General features: G+C 31.3%; 2 protein-coding genes across 5 annotated transcripts; one reads left to right on the forward strand and one right to left on the reverse strand.

Moving 5' to 3' along the window:
- Nucleotides 1-2,300: 2,300 nt before the first annotated feature.
- LOC130970781 (vacuolar protein sorting-associated protein 9A-like) lies at nt 2,301-19,641 on the reverse strand. Of its 4 annotated transcripts, none has more exons than XM_057896966.1 (7): nt 19,364-19,641; nt 18,404-18,551; nt 17,782-17,952; nt 17,004-17,183; nt 15,993-16,284; nt 15,673-15,903; nt 2,301-2,475 (listed from the first exon to the last, which is right to left on the reverse strand). In XM_057896966.1, exons 1-6 carry the CDS (start codon nt 19,474-19,476, stop codon nt 15,683-15,685), a joined length of 1,125 nt encoding a protein of 374 aa, XP_057752949.1. In that variant the 5' UTR covers nt 19,477-19,641; the 3' UTR covers nt 2,301-2,475; nt 15,673-15,682. The 4 variants fall into 4 exon arrangements, with proteins under 4 accessions (XP_057752949.1, XP_057752950.1, XP_057752948.1 ...); XM_057896967.1 differs by lacking the exon at nt 2,301-2,475 and adding an exon at nt 6,947-7,533; XM_057896965.1 differs by lacking the exon at nt 2,301-2,475 and adding an exon at nt 6,947-7,539.
- On the forward strand, nt 12,514-15,320 carry LOC130970780 (PHD finger protein At1g33420). The gene is made up of 5 exons (XM_057896964.1): nt 12,514-12,838; nt 13,253-13,379; nt 13,460-13,675; nt 13,766-14,389; nt 14,471-15,320. The coding sequence occupies exons 1-5, from the start codon at nt 12,514-12,516 to the stop codon at nt 15,318-15,320; spliced, it is 2,142 nt and encodes a 713-aa protein (XP_057752947.1).
- Nucleotides 19,642-26,145: the final 6,504 nt, after the last annotated feature.

Here is a 26,145-nt window from a genome sequence, read left to right on the forward strand (position 1 = left end):
ATAAAAATAAGCCATATAACTTGTCATCTAATGATCAAAATAAAATATTTTCACATAATGACAATCATAAAATCTTCATTAGAATAATCACCTTTGCTAATTATTTGACTCTCGTTATACTGACTTAGCATTATGTCACCATGTTAAAGGATGCAATGACTAATTTAGTTGGCAATATTACAATTTGGATCTAATTTGATCTAATCTTTTTTATTTAATTCTAATTTTTTAAATTTTTGAAAAATAATTTTCTTTTTCTCCTTCTTAATGATAGATAATATTAACTCTATAATTAAAAGTTCTATCCACTCATTATCTAGTGGATGCTGGACAAAAACGTAAAATAAAAGTAAGAATTCAAATGATGCAGTTGTGGTTGCAGTTTGATTCTCAAATGGTCTGGAACATATTTAAATTTAAACAAACTGTTCTTCTGTGGATGAATTTTTGAGGTATATCTCGTCTTACGCTGTTGTAATACGCCTTTTCTTTAATAGAATGAGAATAACTTGAACGTCAAAGAACACAGTGGGTGGATACCTGCAAAATATATTATGACGCTCAACTCAGTAAGTGTTTAAGAAGTATATAATAATTCTATGAATATAGAATGTTAGACATGAAATAGAACTTATCATGTCCGTGTGTGTTTTGCGAGATATAAAAATTGGTGTCTTTACAGACATAGGGTTGATGAATAGAGTTGATGTGTTGGTCATTAAATCAAAATAATAGTTATTAAGATTATCCGTTACAAACTTAGAATCAAAGCAAATAAAGTCGAGTTATGACTCATAATGCACAATAAAGACCGAGCTATATGGTGACGGATCACAGCCCCCAAGCTTTGTCTGTCGATCATATGATTCAGGCTAAGCTTAGAAAATAAAATGAGTTATAGCTCGCTTAAAAGATAAGTGAATAATAATATGGTGAGCTCCAAGCTTAGTCAGGTTATTATGTCAGCACTTATTCAAAAAAAAATTTTTTGAGTGATAAGAGTCATTCAATCAAGATTGTTGTATAGGGGATACTTTTTTGCTTAAGAACAATTTTAGCATTTGATTGTATGTGAACTGAAAAGTTCAGAAATAGATATCCGTTGACGCAATCGATTGTATGATCCGAGGATATCATGGTTAATTGTCTTGAAAATTTTTTCGGCCCACAACAGCTTATTGATGAATTTCTCGCTCAAAGCAATTAGTTATTGAATATTTACAATTTATATTGAAAGTCATATGACATTAATAAGATAAATTGAGAAAATAAATATGTATAAAATCGCAACATATATTGAATAATATATATTGTAAAAGTAAAGGAGTTCAAAGTAAAAAAAATATACCTTGAAATTTGATAATTGTAGAGAAGAAGACAATATATGAATGTCATACATACCAAATATGAATTACTTAATTTTATTTGCTAATATTATAACTTTGTTTCGTAGAATCTGCATTAACTTGTTAATAAAACAATAAAATAATTAGTCATTTAATAATAAAATAAATCTTGTTTAGCTATGACTTTGTGCAAAAATAGCAAATTTGCATATTTGTAACTTTTTTTTACTTAACTTTCCACGTTAAACAAATAGTAACATAAAATTTAATAGCATAAAGTGAATAGTATAACAGTTATATACAGTTGATATACAATTGATTTTTTATGGAATCGAATTTTAAGATTTAAACTCATCATTACCTTCATTTAATTATATAAATAAAATCATTAAGCAATAAGAATATAGCACATAATGAAATAAAAATTTAATTGACATGGTTGTTATATGTCATTATTGTATAGAACATATATTGAGGTTTGAATATAACTAATAAATCAGTAAATATTAGTTACACAAAATATAAATGCAAAAATATGTGTGAATAAAATATATTTACTTATGTAACTATAGAACTTTGAAAAAGTTAGCAAAATTGATAGTAAGTTTGTACTTGGATTGATTGAAAACTGAGTTTTTTTTTTTCTCGGATTGGTTAGAAGTCGAGTTTCTTCTCGAATTGATTCATTGATCAATTATGAGATGTGAAATATTACGTTACATAAAAGTGAAGCAATTCGAATGTATAAAGTACATACTTTATAAAAAGTTACGATAGATTAAAATTTGATAAAAGGTATTAAATAAAATCTTAAACAAGATTGTTGAGATTGATTCAAAAACTTTGAATGTAATTCAAGTTTTATGAACCTGAGGGGAGTAGGAATTATTTTACTTGACCCCACGATGGGCACAAATTGTTCTTGCGTGGATGAACTTCCGAGGTATAGCTCGTCTCTTGTGCTGTTGTAATACGCCTTTTTTTAATGGAATGAGAATAACTTGAACGTCAATTATTCTTGTGTGGATGAATTTTCGAGTATAGCTCAGTCTCTTGTACTGTTGTAATACATCTTTTATTTAATAAAATGAGAATAACTCGAACATAAAAAAGCACAGTGGGTGGATACCTGCAAAATATACTCCGACGCTCAAGTCAGTAAGTGTTTAAGATGTATATAATAATTCTATGAATATAGAATGTTAAACATGAAATAGAACTTATCATGTTCGTGTGTGTTTTGCGAGATATAGAAATTGATGCCTTTATAAACACAGGGTTGATGAATAGAATTGATGTTATGACTGTTGATCATTAAATTAAAATAATAATTATTAAAATCGTCCGTTATAAATTTAGAATGAAGGTAAATAAAGTAGAGTTATGACTCATAATACACAATAAAAACCAAACTATAAGGTGACAGGTCACAAACTATTTTTTATTGTTTCAATTATAATGTGAATTAATATTATTACCTCTGTTGTTATTATTGTTCTTTTTGTCATTGTTCTTTCCTAAAACTTGAGTGAATTTATACATTTGGTTAACAATGGACTGTTATAAGTTATAACTATGGCACAAATATTTTATAAAAATAATAAAACTATGAAACTAACAGCCAACCATTTGGGATATATATATATCAACTACTTGCAAGTTATGTATATTGACCTCTCACTTAAAAGGAGTCGGTCGATATTTTTTCTATAACAATGTGAGAATTATGCAGAGAACAAAAGGCCCCAATATGGTTTGTTAGTGAGTTATATATACAGCACAGTTCTAAACTACACAATCAAAATTGGTTCAAAAATTGGTAAATTAGGTTATATCAAAAGAAACAAATTTTGTTTTAGTTGTACTAGTACTATTACTGTCTACAACCAAGGTGAGGTTCACTAGGAATGGAAGTATACTGACGTATTCTTTCTACTAATATAATCTTATTTCTCAAGTTACAAAAATTTTGTATCACCCAAGCTTATATTATGTTTAAATTAAGATTATATGTAACAGCTAAATCACTAATGCCTTCAATCACAAAATTAGATCGAAAAAAATTACATTTAAATATTTAATCCTTCATTGCCTATGGAATTTAAAATTTTTTTATTCATAATAAATAGAATATTAAGTCACATATATAGATCTATGACCATCGTTTATCCTATTTCTGTTCCATTTGGTTAAAATAGAGTATCTCCATAAAAACCCAACCTACCTTAAACAGAACCAAACCCTAGAAACTACAAATAATATTAAAAAAAAACAAACAAGAAAATCCCAACCACACTCACAACTCAAATACAACGAAGAACCATTATTGCATTGAAAAAATAATAACAAAAATAGTTACCTTCATTAACAATGAAAATGACAGAACATCGTGCTTGCAGACTTGTAGTGGAGGAGATGAATGACTAAATGAGTCTTGAATTGGATGAGTTCATCTCTCAAATATTTTAACCCTACCAATGGAACTCTACGGCTGCACCATTGATAAAGAGAAGACAAAGAAGTGGGAGGGTGGAAGTGGAGAAGACGAATGAAGTGTTTGAGTTTAATCGAAATTGTTTTACATGCTACATATCATTCAAATGGCGTCGTTTTTTACACAGCTGGGCGCAAACCAAAATGCAACGTTTTGGCACCCTCCAGCGTAGCAAAGTGATGTCATGTCAGCACTGTGATAGCTAACTCATCGTCTGAAAGATGTCTAGGGACTACTATAATGTCTAGAGCTAAATCTAAAGGAATACAATGGTAAAATTGGGATCTCAAGAACCACATTGGGTAATCACATGAATTTTAGAACCACTATAAAAATTTACTCTATTAGTCAACTTTTGGAAATACCACTTGATCTCAAGTATCTTTGATTTTGTTGATTTTATTTAGAGCCATTTAATTAAAAATATGTTTGATGAGAGAGTTTGTATTTCTATTGATGGAAATGAATGAGATTTAAAGTGCATTGCAGATGTTTTGGAGAAGGATATAGTTGTGTGACTTCCAAACTCTATTGATTGTAGTCTCTACTTAAATTTTCTAAAAAATGATAAAGTCGAGTTTTACTTTAAAATTTGGAGGCTTGAAGTATCTCAAAAAATTCAGAATTTTTGTTGATTAGTTGCTAAGGAAGCATTGTTGATAAATGAGTTCCATTTTAAAAGACATATAACTTCAGATCATTTATGTAGTATTTGTAGATCTTCATTTGAGTCTTTGCTATGAGTTTTTTATGATTGTAAAGTTTCATAGAGGACGTGAAGTTCATGTAACTTTTCCACCTTATTTCTGGTCCTATAGTTATTGGTAAATTTCTCTTTGGTGTCTCATGTCAAAGGGATTTTGTGGCCTATTCTTTTTGCTAGCTAGCACTATGAATTCACTATAATTTCATTGGAATCTTCATTTTTTGAAAAAGATAAACCCTTTATGAAGATAAGATTTATGAACTAGTTCTTTATTAGGCCAATGATTATCATCTGACCCAATATGAGTTGTCTCAAGTAAGGAAAAGAGTGGATACGTAACTTCATGGAGAAACAAGTGTGTTGACTGCCCTCCAAACCCCAATCATTAAACGTATTTTAGATGGCTTTATGATGAAGGACGAAAATGTGACATGCAGAAGGACTCATAGGGATTATAAAAGACTATTCTTAGCCATCTAGAGCACTAACTTAGACACATGTACTATAACGTTTGCCAAGCTTTAGGGCATCTTTTTGGGGTTGGATTTGGCGTTAAGTTTGAGGTTCATTCATGTGGAGATAGGAATTTAGTCAAAAGTGTTGTAACTATGTATCTTCAAGATTCAGTTGATCTTTATTCTTCAGGTCCTTTGGTCTTAGCCATTCGGAACTGTTGTAGCAAATTGAAGAGCCTGGAGTCTCCACTGTAATCTACAATATGGTTGTTATATATATTTTTCTATGCCTCCTTGTATTTCTCTTAGTTTCTTTGTAGATTCGTTTAAAATCATATTTTCCAAAATAGTGGTTGTCAAAATGTCAATTTTTTTCTTTGACGTTTTTATTTCGTTGTTTATAAGAGAAAAAGTATTTAAAATTCAAACACGAAAAATTAATCACTAAATTAATTATTATGTATTTATATATAAATATATATTATTTAGTTTCTTCATGTGTATGTATTTCAAAAATATAATTTATAGAAATAATTGATTTAATAGCTAATTTTCATGTAAACATAATATAATTATTTATAATTTAAAATTAATTGAGTAAATCTTCATATTATTTTAAAAAAAATTTAAAAATATTTTCAATATTTAATTTTAATATTTAGAATAAATTTAAATAAATTTTTATTGTTAATTCTTTATAATTAATAAAAATTTTATTTTTTTTTTAAATTTCAAAATACTTAATTCAATCTAACCAACTTATTAAAGCTTACCATTTGGTCTACATTTGATCTAATATTTATCTGGCCTATCATAAAATAAGTTTGGTTCATGCTATTTTAAAACCTAAATTTGTTAGTAATTAGGTTTTGTTGGAATGTGTTAAAATATAAATAAATATATAAATAACTTTTTATAATTAAAAATTATTAATCTTTTTAAAATTTATTGTTTTCATTATGAATATTTTAATTTTTTTCTGTTACATTTTTTTCTCAAAATCCCTCACATTTTTATTATTGTCTTCTTTGTGCGCCTTCTTCTTATTTCATCTTCTTAAAAAAAAGTCAAACAAATAAAAAAAAATAAAAAATACGCACCAACATAAAAAAAAAAAGTAAAAGAAGAAGAAATAAAATTAAAAAAATAGCCAATAAAAAAAGAAGCGATTTTTTGTTGTTGAATTTGATTGTTAAAAGTAGAGTAAATTGTCAAATTTATCCCTGAAAATTATCTATTCTCTAAATTGGTCCACAAATTTTTTTTTATAAAATTCATTATTCAAAAATTTTAAGTTAGTCATATTAATCATTCCGTCATTTTCATTGTTGATGAGGACAAAATTTGCTGATATTAACTGCAAGTAACACCATAACACATATTTAGCAATCCTAATTGATTTTTAATATAAGTTTATGAAATTAGATAAAATCAATCCTAAATTGAGTGATTTCAATACCTCAAGGTTCTCCTTAAATTAGGATTAATTTGATATAATTTTATAAACTTATTATGTTAGCAACTAATTAGGACTGTCAAGTATGTGCTGTGGTCAATGTGGTATCATTTAACATCATATTAACAAATTTTGATGTTGTCAACAACGAAAATGACGAAAAGACTAATGTGACTAAATTAACATTTTTTAAGGATGAATTTGATTAAAAAAATCTTTTAGAGAGACCAATTTGAAAAGCGAATAATCTTTCAAGAATGAGTTTGATCATTTATTCGTCAAAAGTGCTTATATACTTAACATCACAGTTTTAAAAATGAGTTTAATTTTGATGCACTGACAGGCAAAGTATTTTACACAGTCGTGCAATCGTATCCATTCTTTTGGATGATCATTTACGTGGTCAATGTAAAAAGTAATTATACTAATGTGATGTTATGTAATTGGATGCTCGTGTAAAACTACTTTACACAATAGATCAAAATTAAATTCTTTAAAAATATAGTAAAGTATGTTATTGGTTATTAGAAAATACACTTTGGTAATTGATACGGTCGTTACAAATCCTATGTCATAACTCGACATTACACACCATAACTCAGCAGTTACGTTATAACTCGACGTTGTACGTTACAATCAGACTTAGCAGACTACATCCTGGAATAAAACTGTCTGACCAGGTATTTATTACTTATTAAACCTAATAACTGCTCATCAATTCAGATAATCAACAAGAATGTAACTGACCTATCTTACTTTACCTATAAAGGTATGATATTTTATCCTCAATAGGGATACACTGAATTCTCAGTACTAACTTAAGCATCGGAGTGCCTTTTGCAGGTACACTCCCCCCTTTGTTCATACTCTCCATGACGTGATATCTCTTTGGACGAAGAGTTCGGATCATCCTAGCTTATAGCTCGGCGATGAAGGCAAAAGCTCGGCGTCGACTCGCTTAGCCAAGGTCATGTCCAGGTTATCCACACAAGTACAATTGGTGCCCACCGTTGGGCCTCAAAATAAATACCCTTCTTTCTATATGCCCCATTTTCTTTCAGTGGCTTCAAACTTACCTGCATCTTTGTAAACAAAGGTCATAAAATAAATCATTAAATCCCGAAAAAGGGCCGATCTATATCTATCATCGCTATTTGCCGATATATATCTGTTATCTCTATTTGCCAGTTTATTTCTGTTATCTCTATTTGCCGATCTATATCTATCATCTCTATTTTTCGATTTATATATGTTATCCCTATTTTCCGATCTATATTTCTTATCTCTATTATCTAATCTATATCTAATATCTCTATTTTATTATCTATATTTATCATCTCTATTTTCTAATTTATATATGTTATCTCTATTTGCCAATTTATATCTGTTATCCCTATTTGCCGATCTATATCTGTTATATCTATTTTTCGATCCATATCTATCATCTCTATTTGCCGATCCATATCTGTTATTTTTAGTTGCCGATTTATATCAGTTATCTTTAGTTGCCGATCTATATCTATTATATCTATTTTCCGATCCATATCTATCATCTCTATTTGCCGATCTATATATGTTATCTCTATTTGCCAATTTATATCTGTTATCTCTATTTGCCGATCTATATCTGATATCTCTATTTTTTTTATCTATATTTGTCATCTCTATTTTTCGATTTATATCTGTTATCTCTATTTGCCGATTTATATTTGTTATCTCTATTCTCCAATCTATATCTGGTATCTCTATTTTTTTTATTTATATCTGTTATCTCTACTTTCCGATTTATATCTGTTATCTCTACTTTCTGATTGATATATGTTATCTCTATTTACCAATTTATATCTGTTATCTCTATTCTCCGATCTACGTCTGATATCTCTATTTTTTGATCTATATCTGTTATCTCTATTTGCCAATTTATATCTGTTATCTCTATTTGCCGATCTATATTTGATATCTCTATTTTCTAATCTATATCTGTCATCTCTATTTTTCGATTTATATCTGTTATCTCTATTTGCCGATTTATATCTGTTATCTCTATTCTCTGACCTATAGCTGATATCTCTATTTTCTTATCTATATCTGTCATCTCTACTTTTCGATTTATATCTGTTATCTCTATTTGCCGATCTATACCTGATATCTCTATTTTCTAATTTATATATGTTATCTCTATTTTTCGATTTATCTCAATTATCTATATTTGCCAATTTATATCTGTTATCTCTAATTGCCGATCTATAACTGTTATCTCTATTTGCCGATCTATATCTGCTTTTCTATTTTCAAATATACACCTATTATTTATGTTTTCAGATTTATATCAATCATTATCCGAGCTAAATCAATCATTATCGGTTCTATATCAATCATTATCAGTCATTGTCAAATCTATATCAACTATCTTTCAAACTATGACTATCAACAGTCAACAAATTCAATCACATATCATACAAGCACGAACACTTATCCATTCGCGATAATTCTTCAATTCAAAGTCGCATCGTTTACACATGCGCAATCAAACTCAATCTTCAATCAAATCACCAGACAAAGGTGAACTAACGATAATTCTTCAATTCAAAGTCGCATCGTTTACACATGCGCAATCAAACTCAATCTTCAATCAAATCACCAAACAAAGGTGAACTATTAATAATTCTTCAATTCAAAGTTGCATCGTTTATACATGCGCAATCAAACTCAATCTTCAATCAAATCACCAAACAAAGGTAAACTAACGCAATATTCTCGCCCAACCAATTCACTTTTATCTAAATCGTCTCAGCAACTATTCAAATTAACTATTCAGTTTCATGAAAAATCCTAACCGTTGCATCTATTAAATCAACGGTTCAAAATTATATTGAAAAAAATCAAAGGCACAATCAATGACAAATACTACTACACTTTCCAATACACGTTAACTTTAAATAAGGTCTGAAATTCAAAAGATTTTATTCCTTGTTTTAATAAAACATCTTGAACTGGGGGATCCAAGGCTAACTCAATGGCCGAGTTATAGCTTATCAAAAGCTCAACCTGCTTCATTAAAATACATTCTCAGGCCAAGCTTGGGGCTATGATACGGCCGTTACAAATTCGATGTCATAACTCGTCATTATGCACCATAATTTGGCACTTTACGTTATAACTCGGCCTTGTACATTACAATCAAACTCAACGGACTACATCTTGGAATAAAAACGTCCAACCAGACATTATCACTTATTAAAACTTATTAACTACTCTTCAACTCAGATGATCAATAGAAACGTAACCGACCTATTTTATCTCACCTATAAATGTATGATATTTTATCTTCAAACGATATACTGAATTCTCAGTACTAACTTAAGCATCAGATTACCTTTTGCAGGTACACTCTCCATTTGTTCATACTCTCTGTGACGTGATATCTCTCTGGACGAAGAGCTCGGATCATCCCAACTTATAGCTCGGCGTCGACTCCCTTAACCGAGGTCATATCTAGGTTATCCACACAAGAACAGTAATTATACCAAAATTATATATAAAATAGTTGTTCATGTAGTATTTGTTTTGCTGCTATTCTTTCAGATTTTTTTATTTAAATTAAAAATATATAATATTTACCGATTTAAATAAACGTGTAAGTATTTACTAAAGGGTACTGCTAAGGAACCAATGGCCTAAGCGTACAATATCCAGAATAACCATCCGGATACCATGAATAATAAATATCTTATGTCATAAAATCACTCATCCCAAAAACTTAAGCTAATTTTGGAATTCACCAAGGATCGAACCCTTGACCTTTCGGATCTAGAACTCTAATACCATGTCATGAACCCACTCATCCCAAAAGCATAACTTGACAGGACAATGTAACACTAATGGTCATATCTCTAATACTTCCTAAACCTCCATCTCAGATGCAGTGGAAAAAATCACAATATAAATGTATCTCGGATGCACTGTCCACGTGATCGGATGCACCCGAAATATGAACAAGACTGTATATTGGATACACTGAGTCCGAGATGTGTGTGTAATTTGCTTCAACCCAGTGCATTCGAGATACAAACTGATTTGGACAGTGTATCCGTGCGAGTGCGCAGGACAACTTTTACATACAACGTTATAATATTTTCATAAAAACACACACAATATATATATATGAACATGGAAAACATTATTTTCTTAAAAATTATCCTATTTGAATTAGAACTCAAAAATGAGTACATAAAAAACATATAGAATTTGATTGATTTAAACTTGAGATATGGTTTTACGAGGAATGAAAAGTTACCTGTAAAAATTTGAAACATTGAGTATGTGAGAGAATATTAGGGATTAGAAGTGATGTGATTCGGAATGAAAAGTTAAGTGGTCTGATTTCATAATGAGAAGAAATGGAATTATTTCTCTCCGTTTTTGTCTGTTTCGTCGACTCTACGTTTATTTTAATATAATAACTAAACACGTACTAAAGGTTTTTTTTTAAATCATGTAACTGAACAGTACAACTTTATTTTTTTTTTAAATTTAAATCAATCTAATTTGATCTAATTTTTTTTATGTACTCTCATTAAATACGAATTCAAATGGGTTAATTTTGAAGAAAATAATGTACAAATCAATTTCAAATCACTTTTAAATACATAGGGCAAGATATAATTTTTAAAAATTGAATTAATTAAAAAAAATTAAATTGATATTAAATTTGCATATCTCGGATGAACTGTATGTGAGATCATATCTCATGTACATCTAAAATTTTAGTAATTACTTACACGTTTATTTAAATCGATAAATATTTTATTTTTAATTTAAATAAAAAAATCCTATCCTTGCCAATGAATTATAGCTCAAATGGCATAGTCTCCCTATACTCAATTAAGAGATTGCGAGTTCGAGTCTCCTATCTTTGATAAAAAAAAAAATCCTATCCTTTCCCGGCACCAATAAAGTGATAATTTAAGATGTTACAGTACTTATATTTTTAAGCTATTTCTTCTGTTACATCGTAATATTCGTAAACGATATTAAGTTATTTATCTAGAAATATAAAGTCAGATATGAAAGTGAAAATCAATCATGTAATTAAAAATTCAAATTAATTGATAAGAGCATTGTTATTTATATATATGATATAGTTATATTAAATATATTAAATTAAATTGTATTGTGATACAATAAGCACGTGAAGACTATTAATTCACATATAAAGATACAAGTTGATTATACTTTTAGATTAGGTTAGATGACCCTGTAATGTTAAGTTTTTAAAAATTTAAACAAGCCTTAATATCTATGTCAGATACTCATATTTGAATGTCGATATTATTATTATTATTATTATTATTATTATTATTATTCATTTTGACTTGAAACCATACCAATATTATTAATCATTATAAGTAACCAAAAAAAAAATCATTATTGAGATGGGATTTATTTTTTCTTTTAACTTAGAGAAATTTAAAAGTTATATTCTTTCAATGTGAGTAATTTCTAAGATCTTTCTAAATAGTGCAAAACTTATTAGTTTTTCCTTTTTAAAATAATTTGCAGATTAATATTACATTGGATGACATCACTGATCAAATTAGATTTCAGTTATTTTTATCTGCCAAAGATGTTTCTATTTTGTTTGTAAAATTCTAGAACGGCTATTTTAGTTAGAATTAAAAGGGCAGTTTGAGACTTGATAAAGACGGGAAAAGGAAAGGAAATATTGAACCGCCAATAGGAAGTCGAATGACGATAATGCCCTCAGGAAAAGTGGATATATACAAACATAAAAAAATCCAAAGAAAGTAAAAAACACAACAAACCCTACCAACAACACCCAGCAAGCAACAACTAGCGCCTTCATCGCTACGCCGTCGTATCTGCCTCCTTCTTCTTCATCTTCGGTTCTTCATCTTTCTCCGCCTGTTATGCTTCTTCTTCGCAACGTAAATAGCAGAATCACTCTCTAACGCTTCAGATCTACTTTCTTCGTTACTTTACCTTTGATTCGGCGTCGTTTTTTATCCGACCGGCTAGCCTCCTTGGGCTTCGTGATGGTGGTCAACGAGAGGCCTACGAAGAGGATGAAGAGAAGAGTAACCGCCGATCTCCACGACTTTCTCACTTTCCCTTCCGCCGCCGGCGCTTCCTTCGACTCACCCTTTCGCAACTGTGTCCAGCGGTTCCTGGCAGACCATGGTCGCATAACGTTTCCTCCTTCACTCTTCCCGGCGCTGATGACGTGGCAGATCTTGTTCCGGGTTGGTGACCTTGTCGAAGGCCCTGATCTCTCGCCTGCGGTGGTCACGCTTGACATTGTGGAGGAAGATGTCACGCGCTCTCGAAGTTCAGTGTACTGTGACCAGTGTCGAGTCGTTGGTGAGTTGAATCGCTCGAGTTACTGCGTGCATTCTACTTACCCGGCATGTTAATCTGATATTATTTAGTGATCATCTAACAATGTTATTTGTTATTTTTTTATGTTTAAATTTTTTATTCCCTTTAGCTAGTTTATTACTTAATTATATATATTTTCGCGTAAACATTGATTTTTTCCTAATTATATTATTGCTTTCTGTGTCCTTGAATAACTCCTTTTTAATATAGCTTAGCACAGTCTTTTATTTTTAGTTTAGATATTGTTCTATCGGCTGTTTTATAAATGATTTTTTTTTATTTTTTGTTTTTTATGTGGTTAAATAATAGAATTTGTTCTTAGAAAAATAAAATAACATAACCATAGATACACATTATTGAGAGTTACTTATGTCTATAAAAAATATATATTAACAGGGTGGAGCGGTCACCCGGTCTGTCGCAAGCGGTATCATTTCATTATCCGGGCTGCTAGTAAATCCATTGAGTCTTACCAAAGACCTTGTTCCAGATGTGAAAATCTTGTCCAACTATCAGAACCAAGGTCAAAAAATTTTCTTTCCGTGGAAAGATCTCCATGAGTTGGATTTGTGGCTGATTGTTTTGGTTTTTTTAAATTGTTAGGTGTAAATCATGTGACTTCAACATTACTGTGGATGATCTTGAGGATTGGGTGTATCAACAAATCGACGATAACACCCATCTCCTGCATGGTGTTGTCCACTCCAATGGTTATGGTCACCTGCTTACTCTCAATGGAAGAGAAGGTGGCTCAAAGCTTCTCTCTGGATTTGATATTATGGGATTTTGGGATAGACTGTGTTCTGCAATTTCTGTTAGGTGTGAATCCTTTGTTCATTTTTTGTTTGAGTTTTTATTTTTCTTTTATTTTCTTTGCTTTGTAGTTTATTGTGTTGAATATTTGTGCAGGAAGGTTAGTGTGATGGATTTGTCCAAGAAATTTGGGTTGGAATATCGAGTGCTCCATGCAATCACCAATAGCCATTCGTGGTATGGCAATTGGGGTTATGAATTTGGAAATGGCAGCTATGCTCTTACACAAGATGCCTACCAGAAAGCAGTGAATACCCTGTCAGATATGCCCTTGTCCTCATTTTCATTCCAGGGTCGGGGACCACGAAGCCGCCTTCAGTGTGTTATTTCTCTTTACCAGTCGTTGGCTGAAACTGAACTTCTAACAATCAAAGACCTCTTCTCCTTTTTGTTGACATTGGTTCATGAATTTCGCAAGCCGATGACGAAAAAAATATCTAAACAGGATGAAGGCTCCAACAAATGTAATTTATTGTGTGCTTGGACAAGACATGATGTTGAGGATGTTCAACAGGCTTTGATTAAGGTTTTGCTTGCATCAGCTTCCTGTAGGGAGGTCAAATGGGTTGCTAGACGTGTTCTCAAGGGTGCAGTTTGCAGGGGTGTTTCATCTCCGGAGCTTCTAGACTACAGTCTTAAGCATTTGGAAGGAAAATTAGCTGCCAACGGAATGGTAGTTGCTACACGATGCAATCCAAATACTAGTGCTATAGAATTCAGGTAAGGGTGAAAAATGTACTGAATTTCTTTTGTAAAATGCTTCTATAGTAGTGCCACTGATGCATGTACCATTAACAACAGGCTAGAACCGTTCTGTGATGGATTTACGCGAAATTCAAGCCATCCATCAGAAGAGCAAGTCACATCCGATCTGGCATTTTTATTTGATTCGATAATTCACCCAGACAAAATGGTGAGCTATAGACCCAAGGTTATGAGGAAAAGCGTGGCTGATTCAGCAAGGAAGCTTCTTGACTGTAAGCAGTTTGTGAAAGAGTACAAGCCAGAGGTGGCCATGGAACAACCTCCAGTCATCAGACTGTGGTGTCAGGTTGAACTTTCTGATCAGCCGAAAGATGATCCATCCCCGCCACCAGAACTAATCGTTTTGCCTTTGAGTGCTACTGTTGCTGACCTTAAGAGGGAGGTCACTAGTGCTTTTCAAGAGGTGTATGCAATGTTCAAGAGGTTTCAAGCTGAGGAAGTAATAGGGTATGGGTCAATTAGTGACTCGCTCACCTTAAAATTCTTGCTTGGAACAAGTGCGATGGTCAAAATTCAAGGCAAGTGTCCAGCCAAGTATGGTCTAAGCCGCTTCCGAATGGAACGGGGTACAGAGACATGGAGAGTTGACTGTCCCTGTGGGGCTAAGGACGATGATGGAGAAAGAATGTTAGCATGTGATACTTGCAGTGTTTGGCAGCATACGAGATGCGCGGGAATTGATAATTGTGATGCAATACCTTCTAAGTTTGTGTGTCTTAGATGCCTTAGCTCGTACCGTCAGGAAGCTGTAAATTTGCCAGACTCCGATGTTGAAGCTAACAAGTCTTACAAATTATCGAATGCTTCTTCTTGCAAAGATGAAGCAGTGGCAACGGACTGTGCAGCAGTTGCTTGTAACATAACTGTAGATTTTGGTGTACGATGAGTGTATATAGTTTTGTAATGTATGCGTGCGTGTATAGTTTTGTTTATGTTTTGACTCCTTCGAGCTTCCTTGTTTTTGGAGCGTTTCTAGTCTCCTGTTTGAAATTATCGAGCAATGGAAGATATATAACTACTGTAACCATTTATTTTGTAGCTCACATGCTAATTAAATCTTTAAAAACTATGTACAGCAGTCAGCAGTATACATAGGCAACTTAATCCATCATTCACCTGTGCTTTGCAGTCGAATTAAAGAATGGATTTCATTTTTAAAAATGAATAAATAACTTTCACAAGTAAATTCGGCATTAAGTTGCCTATTTAACTGTTGTTCCCAAAATCAGTTCTCGTACCTATTCCAATTCATTGGCCCTGCGGTGCAACCAGACTGACTGTTTCCTGCATCTTTAGGTGTCTAAGAATTGGTTCTTTCTCTGAAATTGGAAGGCAATCAATAGCTTTGCACAAGGCTGTATACTTCAAAACTAAATCCTTGTAGAGACTTAACAATCTGTCAACGTCTCTCTCCTTCAACTCTCGACTCCGAGCTTCCATATATGGATAATTTGATTCAAGCGACATAACTAGGAAAAGGGTTACAAATACAATGATTGTGATTGGGGACACCAGTAATTAATATTTCAAACAACACCCAAGAAATAAGAAAACTGACCTCTTGTCTCTTCAATTTCGTCACACATTTTGCCTGATGAACTGCACTTGGCCTCCCCTTGTTTGATCATCTGATATTCTTCACTTTTTAATTTGCTCTTCAATTTGGCTGCTTCCATGTTTTCCTCAAATTTGTCCTCATCCATGGAAAGGGATGTAGCATTTAAGTCAACTATAAATGCCATGGCGGACACAAGATTTGTGAAATAATATGCAGCTTCTGAGACGAGTTTTGCTTGCCATCGGTACAACTGGATGAATTTCAGGTTAGAATGTAATTGGGGAGGATTGGCCTGAAAGTAACATACCAAAAGGTTTTCTAATAAGAATACCTTCCAAGATACCAAAATAAAAGAAAATGACTCACCATAACATGTAAAAATTTTAGAAGAAAATCAAGAAAGGGAATGTTCACTTTTCTTTAAAAGCAATTGATGATCAAAGTCGGCATCAATATATAGACAACGAGGTCATAGGACAGTGTTAATGGACCACAGGCCTAAATATACAGTACTTCAAATAATGAAGAGAAACACTATCTTTATCTTTGCAAACTTCAGCTCGTCAAACCCGCAGAAAGTCCTAGGCACTTTGCTTGCTATCCCCACCTAATCACAAAGTTTAGCATCATATAGATCAGGATGTAATTGTTTAGTTTCGGAAGTAAAATTCCAATGCCTAGCAACTTCTAATAGAGGGTTTATGTTTAGCTGAGGTATGAATCATCTGGAATCAAGTTAGTGGACACTGAGCTTTAGTCAAGACAAGGAACTCCACTTGTATGCACCTCTGGTCTTGTGAAGAGTCAATTTTGAGTTTAAATAGGTCTAAGAAGGTAACAACGGAAGCCAATTTTTCTCTACAGTCCTTAGTTTCTCGCCTTCATAGATATATCATACTACAATCATGATAATTGAAACAAAGATGGAAAAAGATAACGAAAAATGGGCCTGATTGTTCAGAAATTAGAATATGATACTCTGCAAAATGGCTAATTACCAAGCAAGCTTGCCTTTATTGTAACATATATGAGCACAGGGAGAAAGTCATCAGCCCCAGCTGGCACATGATTTTCAGAAATTGTTGCATTGAGCAGCAGATTGTTGATGACCTTACAACAATTCATTATACACAATAGTTTCTCACGAGGAGATTTGAAACCATTGATTTTCCTCAATTCTTTCTCAGCCAGCTGCATGAAAAAAGAAAGTAGAATCAATTTTTGTCATTCCATCAAGCAAAAACTCAAAAGTGTAGTTGCTATAAGCAATCCTTTTAAATAGAAAGGCTGGAAGCCTTGGAACAGATTAAAAAATTGGGAAGGGAGACAATTCAAACAAAGACTTCTGCTCTAGCTCAACACAAAAAGCAAAAAAAAAGAAAGTGTTTGTTGGATCAAAGAATTATTTGATCATGAAAAATAATTGTTAATAAGTATGACTTTAACAATTCAAGTATATGGAATTAGTGTTAACAAACATTGTCCATTCCAAAAATTGCCAAGCATCTTCACTTGTTACTTCCTTCTTTTTCTTTCTTCCTTGCTGTCCCCCCCCCCCCCCAAAAAAAAGATTTGGCCCTTAGCATTAAAAATCTAGTGCAAGTTAAAGGAAGTCTATCTTCCAGAGCAGTGTTCTTCCACGCTTTTCCTTCTCTCACAGTTCTGCTAATGTTTATGTTGCTGTTTATATAATAAAAATTACCCTAATTATATCCCAACTCTCTTACACATTCCCTCAGAAAGTTAAAAGACTTCAAAACACAAATATACACATCTTAAAGCTGCATACCAGCCATGAAGCTTCATTGCGAAGAAGTGCTGGTATGTCCAGATGTTCAGGCTTCAGAAAGGTTTGCAGCAAGCATATTTTCTCTGATATGTCATTATCAATCCTTGCATCCTCAGGCAAAGCAGAAAATGTCCGGGAGAACAATTTAGTCATTATATATTTCTCCAAACCCTGGAGGAATGAACGAGGAATGTTCAGAGAAAAGAAAGAAGGAATCTCCTATTCCGCAAAGGAAGAGGACCCCCAGAAGTGGGCCGACAGAATTAACGTACAAAAAAGATTACCACAACTTTGCATAAAGCAACTACATATATTCCATGGCAAAGTTAATTAGTTCCTGCAGTAATATGATATTGTACAAAAATATGGCATCATTGTTTAGATTTTATTACCTATTAACCAAATCTAATGGTGAATTTTTCTGAACAAGTATAGTCAAAATAAAGAACCACCAGCCATTATAAAAAGAAGAACAAGGCACAGGAAATGGCGTCAAATGGATCACAAAAGGGCTTGTTGTACTTAACATAACTTCCTTTTTCCTGAGCACATAGAAAGACATATATATTCAGAACTTTTATGCAGAATATTATATAGAATTATACAATACTAATTTTTGTACCTCCATTGCACAGTCAATCTCTTCTTCAGTGGCACCCATCCACAATGGATGATCTCTTATTGCAGTTTCTGTTGTTGAGAAGAACTCTTGCACTCTTTTCCCATCACTTTCAGGATTGCATGGATAGAATGAAAATGATACAATGAAGCTGAGAAAACAATTTGCATTAAGGGATAGGATATGTATCAGAAAGAGCAAAGGGTTGATGAAGCATCTTCAGAAAGAAAAGGCGTGTGCAACCATGCATCCCAATATAAATTAATTGAAATTTTTATATATATTCTTATGAGTTAGCTCTTAGCTGAAAACAATAAATCTCATCCAACATAAAAGGAATGTAACATTTAAAGCTGCACCACATTCAAAGAACTCTATTTAAGTTCAAGCCTCATTAAAACCTTGAGGCAGGGACTATTTTGTTCAAGTATACTTGCATTGCATCTCCATATAATTATTTGTTAGCAAGAACCATGTGACAAGAGAATCATCAACCAACCAATCTTTTCAACCAATAGAAATACAAACAACAATACCAATAATATCATATATGTTTCCATGTAAAGCAGAGTTACAAGCTTGCAGTGTCTCAATAACACGCTAGGGTCATAAATATTGATGTATTCATAAATTACAATTAGTAGTTCGACAATATAACATATTATTGCCGCTAATTGAACCGAACAATGCCGTGTAAATGACATTCAGACCTAGAATTTCTGGTATTTACTTTTACCAAAGACGAATAATTCATCATCACAATCTTTGGCGTATAATCAACGAACCACTAGATCTCATGAAGTCATCCGTAATGCAAATCGAAATTCAAAGAATTCAAATACACGGAAATTATGCACAATAAGAGCTAGAAATAAAATAGAACCGAAACAATGCACCACAAAATTAAAAAATGAAAGCAAAAAAAAAAAAGGAATTAGGCGATAGCGATAATTGTTTATATACCTCTTAATTGATCGAAGAAGATCGAGAGAAGCAGGGTTTCGCATGCGATCCAGGAAGTCGTAGAAAGCGAGGGATTGGGAGGAAGACGCCGGTGATGATGTTGATCCCTCCATGGAACGGAAACTGTTGACTAACCGAATTGGATTCAGGAAGAAGAAGAAGAAGTAACATGTTCCAATGGGATCAGTAGCTGCAGAGAGCTAGCTAAGCTACACAACAAAGACACAAAGAAAGAAAGAAAGAAAGGCAGCAAGGCAGGGAGGAAGAGTTGAGAAGCAAAGAACATTAGGTTTGAATGATCGGTGAATTAACAGCAAATACTTATATCATTACCACACCAAGCAGTCCAACCAATCACAGTAAATTTGTTGGGTTTAATAAATACAAATTAAATGCATTAGAAATTTAAAATTTTGAGTAGAGTGATAATTAGATTTATGAGGATTTTGTGTTCGGATAATTTAGTCTTTGAAAAAAAAAGTGACAAATATATTCCTCAAAAATAAAATGTGGACACATTATAATCTTTTGTTATTAAGACTAATGGAGTTTCGTGGATTTTTAAAGTGATTAAGGTATCGGTTAAATGCCACATTGGATTTAAAATCCGTTTAAAAAGTAGTAGAAGCTATTTTTTTTAATTTTTAAATTATGAAAAGTTATAGTACGTATGTTTGGCATTATTTAAAAAAAATTTTAATTTTTTTTATAAGTAATTCTATTATTTTCGTAAAAAAAATAACTTCAAAACAAAAAAACTACTTTTATTCTTGGTTTATAAAAAAATACTGAAAATACTGGCCTACCACAATTTTTATTTAAGGTTTTATCTGCTGAATCATTGGCCTTTCACCATCATTTTCACGTAATAATTTATCTGCTGAAAATATTGATCATCCACCACCATTTTAAAACAATGTTTTATCTGAACCACTTATTCCATATATTCCTTCCAGTTTTTTTTATTTTTTTATCATTTTATCACTCTATTTTTATTATTAAATTTGTATTTAATATTGTGTGGTATAAAATCTTTGTTTTAAATTTTTCTATGTGATTTTATTTTTATATAGCTGTTATTATTTTTATAGTTAGTTATAGTTGATCCCGCTAAAAGAGGAGAAAATTCTAATAGAAGTAAACACATTTCATATTTATTTTTTATTTTTATCTGCTATATCATACACAATAAAATAGTAAACACTAACTACACAATCATTTCTTTGGCATTGCGATCAAGATTATTGTGAATTAAAATTTTATTACTATTTATCACATATAAGAACACCGTTATGGGTGAAGATGAAGTAGAAGAAACAATTTCTACTTAAAAAAAAAGAACTAATAAGAGAGCAAATAAAGAATTAATTGCCTAAATAATTGTAATCTTAGTGATTATGTTATAAAAAATCAACATTCAATATTGAAAAGTATTTGTTATTATCATTGTTTTAATATCCATTTTTTTGTGATAAAAAAAATTGTATTTTTTGAGTTATTTATTCAAACGCTACAACTTTAAAATAAGTACTTCTATAACTAAAAATTCAAATACAAAATAACTTATTTATAAGCTGCTATTAATAAAAGTCCTTATACTTTAAACTCTTTTTTCAAAAGAGCTTATTTAAATTGTTTACCCAAACTGGACGTTACTCTAAATAATGAGGATAAATTGGTCCTTCAATATTGTTTGATTTTAACATGTCCCAAATTTTAGTTGTGCATAATCTCCAATTATTCATCCTGAAGCAAAATCCTATCACAACGTATAATGAATAACACTGGAAGCTCCATAAGCACGAGGGGACTCAATACATGGAAAATGGTTCAACAATAAAATCGCTCCTAAGTGTAATTGTCAACTGTATATAACAATATACAAGTCTAGAACCGTGGATAATCTAGATAAGTTGTTCTTTAAGATGTCCAAACTATAGGGTAATTGTTAATTCAATTTATTTTTTGAATTTTGAGTGTTCCATTGAATTAAAATTTATATTTATCATTTATGGTATATTTTTTGGTTCTTATTAAAGGACATACTGCAAGTTTTTTAGATGATTGGATGATGTTATTTATGGTATATTTTTTGGTTCTTATTTTTAGATGAAGGTTCGGAGTTCTAAAAGGGGAGTGAAAGATAAATTACTTAATTTGGAGGAGAGAATTGTGAGATTAAAAATGAATTGTAAAAATAAAAAAAAATTCAAATAAAATTACATTTAAGAATGATGTGTATTTTATGGTTGGTATTTTAATTGTAATCATTGTGAACATGTGGAGTAAGGTTATGAATGAATCAAATTAAATAGTTAATGCATGAATGTAATAGTATTATAATTGTGTTATTATAAATACAATAATAAACAAAAAATTTTGAATCATTGTGTGATTTATCATGGATGTTGGTGTTAATGAATATGATCTTCACAACGATAAAATGAAATAAAGAAATCAGATAACCATATAGCCATACATAAGAGCATTATTATATTATCAAAGCTTTCAAATGATTGTTTTCAATTACAAGACTTAATCTAAAAAGAGACGGAACACTTGAAGTTTGTGTTACTAAATAAAAAAAAAAACTTATAGCAAATATTATCATAACTGCATAATATATTGTATCTAATTTAAAACAGGATTTAAATCTATAAAAAGTCTACACAAAATACTAGACAATGATATCCAAAATAATAAAGAATTATATTAAAAAATATTACAATTCCATCCATTCAAGACTTTAACTAAAACTTAAATTTAGAGGTGGAAATAAATTGAAACATTCTTGAAGCTGTTTTACTGTTTGTTGTCGCCAGAGTTTTTGTAAAAATACTATCACTTGAATTTGTTGTTGATTGCTGTGGTATGTTTAGCTGGAGTGAAATTTGTTTAGGCCTCATAATTAATTGGTTTTTTCTAAACAAGACTGGATTTAGTAGCTTAGCAGCAAAGAATATTGACTAAATTTTAATTGAAATTTTAAATTAAACAGTTGATGTTGCAGGGGCCTAAGGATAATAACAAACACATGCAATTTAGGCCCATAAAGATAATAAACAATCAAGATATGCTAACATATGAAGAACACCTTTAAAATGTTATCTTTTGTTGGTCAGGTATAAAGCTCCATTCGTGTAATTGAACGTTTCCCAAATCTTGTAGCAATAAAGTGAGAAATTATTTCCATGTTTTTTTGGTCTTTGATGCAACCACAGCATAAGCCACCACATAGAAATAGTTATTCGAATCTTGAGCCACAACAGATAATAATTGACTCCTATAATAGCCCTTTAGAAAACATCCGTCAAGTTCATCAATGGGCTTCATCCTTCTTTGAAACCTTGCTTACATAGACAAATATAAAGTTTATCAAATAGTAGAGGAGATTGTGGAATTGGCTTAATTCCCAACAAGGCTATGCTTTCAGGGTTGCTTTTCAATATCTCGGCCATGTAATTTTTTAATTTACCATACTGTTCATTTTTTTTACCAATTACTAAATCTCTTGCTTTTTTAAGCACCCTTTGCATGGTTGTAGTGATTTTGCATTTTATAATCATGCTTTATGTGTTCTAATGCTTTCTTTTGGGTTAGCTTTGGCCGTATCTGTAACTGCTTCTCAAGTTTTTCAGTAATCCATCTAACGTCTGCCTGATTGCTTCATAAGTCCCTATTGTATGTATGCTCAGAAAAAAGTCTTAATTTAAAAACAATCTTCGCATGAATTTCATGAGCAAAAAATCAAGAAGGGACAATTTTTCTTAACACACTTGACTCTTGACCTCTCCTTGTCATTCTTTAGCCACTGTAAATCTGTAATTCTCTACCCTTAGCTACTGTTCAGTCCTTGAGTGCCTTCTTAAACTGTTTCAAAGTGTCAAACTTCATACCAATTTCTAGTTTCACATTCCAAATTTAGCATCCTCTGAGAAGTCATCAAAATCAGTCTTGTTCACATCATCCTCTGCATTGCTTCTAACAGGAGTATGCAAGTCCTTCGATTTATAGTCAAACACTTTTTCATCATCTGACTTATTGTGAGCACGTATTTTTCTTAAAAAGGACCTAACAAAAGGGTCATCTTCAGTATCTTCAGCATTTTTCGGATGTTCATGATGTTCTTCATCTCCATTATCTCCAATTTCAATTGGGTGCTCACTTGAATTAGAATTCCCCACATGCTATGTAGCCTCTTGTCACAGTCTTGAACTCCTCCTCGACTTCTTATATTCTTTCTTCTTTTGACATTTAGAAAATTTGCTAAGTTTAGGACTCTCTTCATTTGTAACTTTTTTTTCTTTGGAAGAATGGTTACTATTTGCAGTCTTCTTCTTTTTCATCTCTCTTGCAAGCTCCTCTTGGACATCAATGTCTGATTCTCCAAAAGCAGGAGGTGGGGGGTTTGTACAACTTATCTTCAGCGCTCTCATAACTATCATCATCACTGTCATCATCAGAAATAAGAGGATCACCGGCTTCATCATAGCGAAAATGGATCCTCTCAATTTTTTTAAACAATTGAGAGAGTAAAGTGTGATCTATCACCATTAATTTTATAAGTGGGACCAAAAATAAATATGAGAGAAAAAGTAATGAAGGGTTAGAGATCACACTTTACACTCTCAATTTTTTTTAACAATTGAGAGGATCCATTCCCCATCATAGCCTATAGCATCTTCACCACTAAGAATATGATGCTCAAAATATATATAGAACTCCTCACTCTTTGTTTTGCATTTTGTACTCCCTTAAAGCATTGATCTCTGACTCTCCAAAAATAGGATGCAAACCGGCTTCTAAATTAGTAGCATTCGGATCAAACCACATCATTGCTTTATAATCATCGTATCCCAAACTCTTGAACAGTTCCTTTAAGTCAAAGAAGTTAATAAGGTCCAGATCCATCTTTGGAAACCTCCCAACTAACCCATCCCGATAACTCAACTCTCCCCGTTTGTTCCTCGCAAATTTTTCTCCATGGTTGAATACAAAAATAGCAAATTCTGCTAAGTAGAAACACAATTATCATGTGAATATATTGGGACAACAGTTAACTACAGAATCAAAAACAAATTTATCTTTTTTTATTATGACATAAATAATACTAAAAGTGATACTAATCTTTGTGTTAATCACTACTTTCAGTAATCATAAACGAATAAGCAAAAGTCCCACAAAGTAACAACAAATGCATAAACAATTTTTAAAGTAGTAAAATGTGTCATACTTAATAAAATAAGCTGAAAACTATGCTTTCCAAAAGATTAAGCAATTTGTTTCAAACAATGGACCCACCATAAAGGCAACTGACAAAGAAATATACTAACTGACAAAAATATCAATATTTTTTACCTGAGTCAAGAATGTCTTTTCTAACACCGATTTTCTTGACGACGTCTTCTTCTTTATTGGTACATTGAAAGAAGAATTGTGATTTTTGTTACTGCACTAAGCTAAGACTCTTTGACTTCAACTTTCTCCTTATGGTTAATGGGTAGAAACAGAGGATAACTGAAGAAGTTAAGAGCCAAAGTGAAATAAACATAAAGGAAGGAAATTTCAAAACGACATCGTACTACGGATGTGGCAGAAACGAACACATCAATTCACGTAACGGGACAGTAAAGCAACTCCATTCTGTTTATTGCATGGGTTGACGGAAGGATGCAATGTGTCTAACGTCTGCTTTTCTAGGAGATGTATTTGTCATTTTTTTCCAGGAGATAAATTGTCCAAACACAAAATCCTCAAAGACTTAATTGTCACTTATTCTAAAAATTTTATATTTATAATAAAAATTTATTTATAAATTTAACATGTGTCTTTAGAGTATAAAATAATTAATCTAAATTTGTTTTATTTATTAAATTTTTAAATATTATTTTTATTTATGAATATTTAGAAGACTGACAAATTAAAAAAAAAACTAAAAGTTATACCTATAAAATATCAATTTTAGTTGTAAAACTTTTTAAACACTAAAAAATTATTTTAAATTCTTAAATGATTCCATTTTTCTAACCTAATCTCACTTCCATTTTTAAATCTTGTTTTATTTTTATTATACACAAATTCAATATTCAGATTTGAGAGTCAAATTACAAAAATATATGAAATAACATAAGTACTTTTAAACTTCATTCCATTTAGCATATTTTTTTTCCCTTTCTTCATCTCATTTAACAAAATTTTTATTGCTAATCGTTAATTTTTTGGTGACTAAAAAATTAACGAATAGCAATACTGAGAATTTTCAAATAACCTTTTTATCTTTGCACTTGATCATTATTTTCAAATAAGGAAGGTTGAAGAATTCTAATGCCATTGAAGCTGCTGTATGTTGTAACACCTTGAATGTCACTGCTTTCTAGCGGTAGCAGCGATGTGATTTTTTTTTGGTATCCTCAATTTCTTTGTCATTGATGTTGTCGAATACTCAAATCCCCCCTCTTTTAATTGGTATCTTTCTTTTACCTTTGTGTTTATTAGTTTTAAAATATGAACAAAAAATTGCCCAATTAGCTATCTCTTATCAACATCTCTGTGTCTTCTTTAAAAATGTTATTGCAATTCAATTACCTTTTGGTTAAAATTTTCGATTTTGCTCTCGACTTTTACATAATCACAAAAAAAAAAAATGGGTGTTGATAGATTTGTTTGAGTGAGTTTTTAAGAAAAGATCTTTTTTAAAATTATCTTTTTTAAAATTATCTTTTTTTAAAAGTTTTATAAAAAAAATAAAAATTAATTTTATGTTTGGATATTTATCTCATGCA

This window comes from Arachis stenosperma, chromosome 3 (genome assembly GCF_014773155.1).
Source record: "Arachis stenosperma cultivar V10309 chromosome 3, arast.V10309.gnm1.PFL2, whole genome shotgun sequence".
NCBI classification, from domain to species: domain Eukaryota; kingdom Viridiplantae; phylum Streptophyta; class Magnoliopsida; order Fabales; family Fabaceae; genus Arachis; species Arachis stenosperma.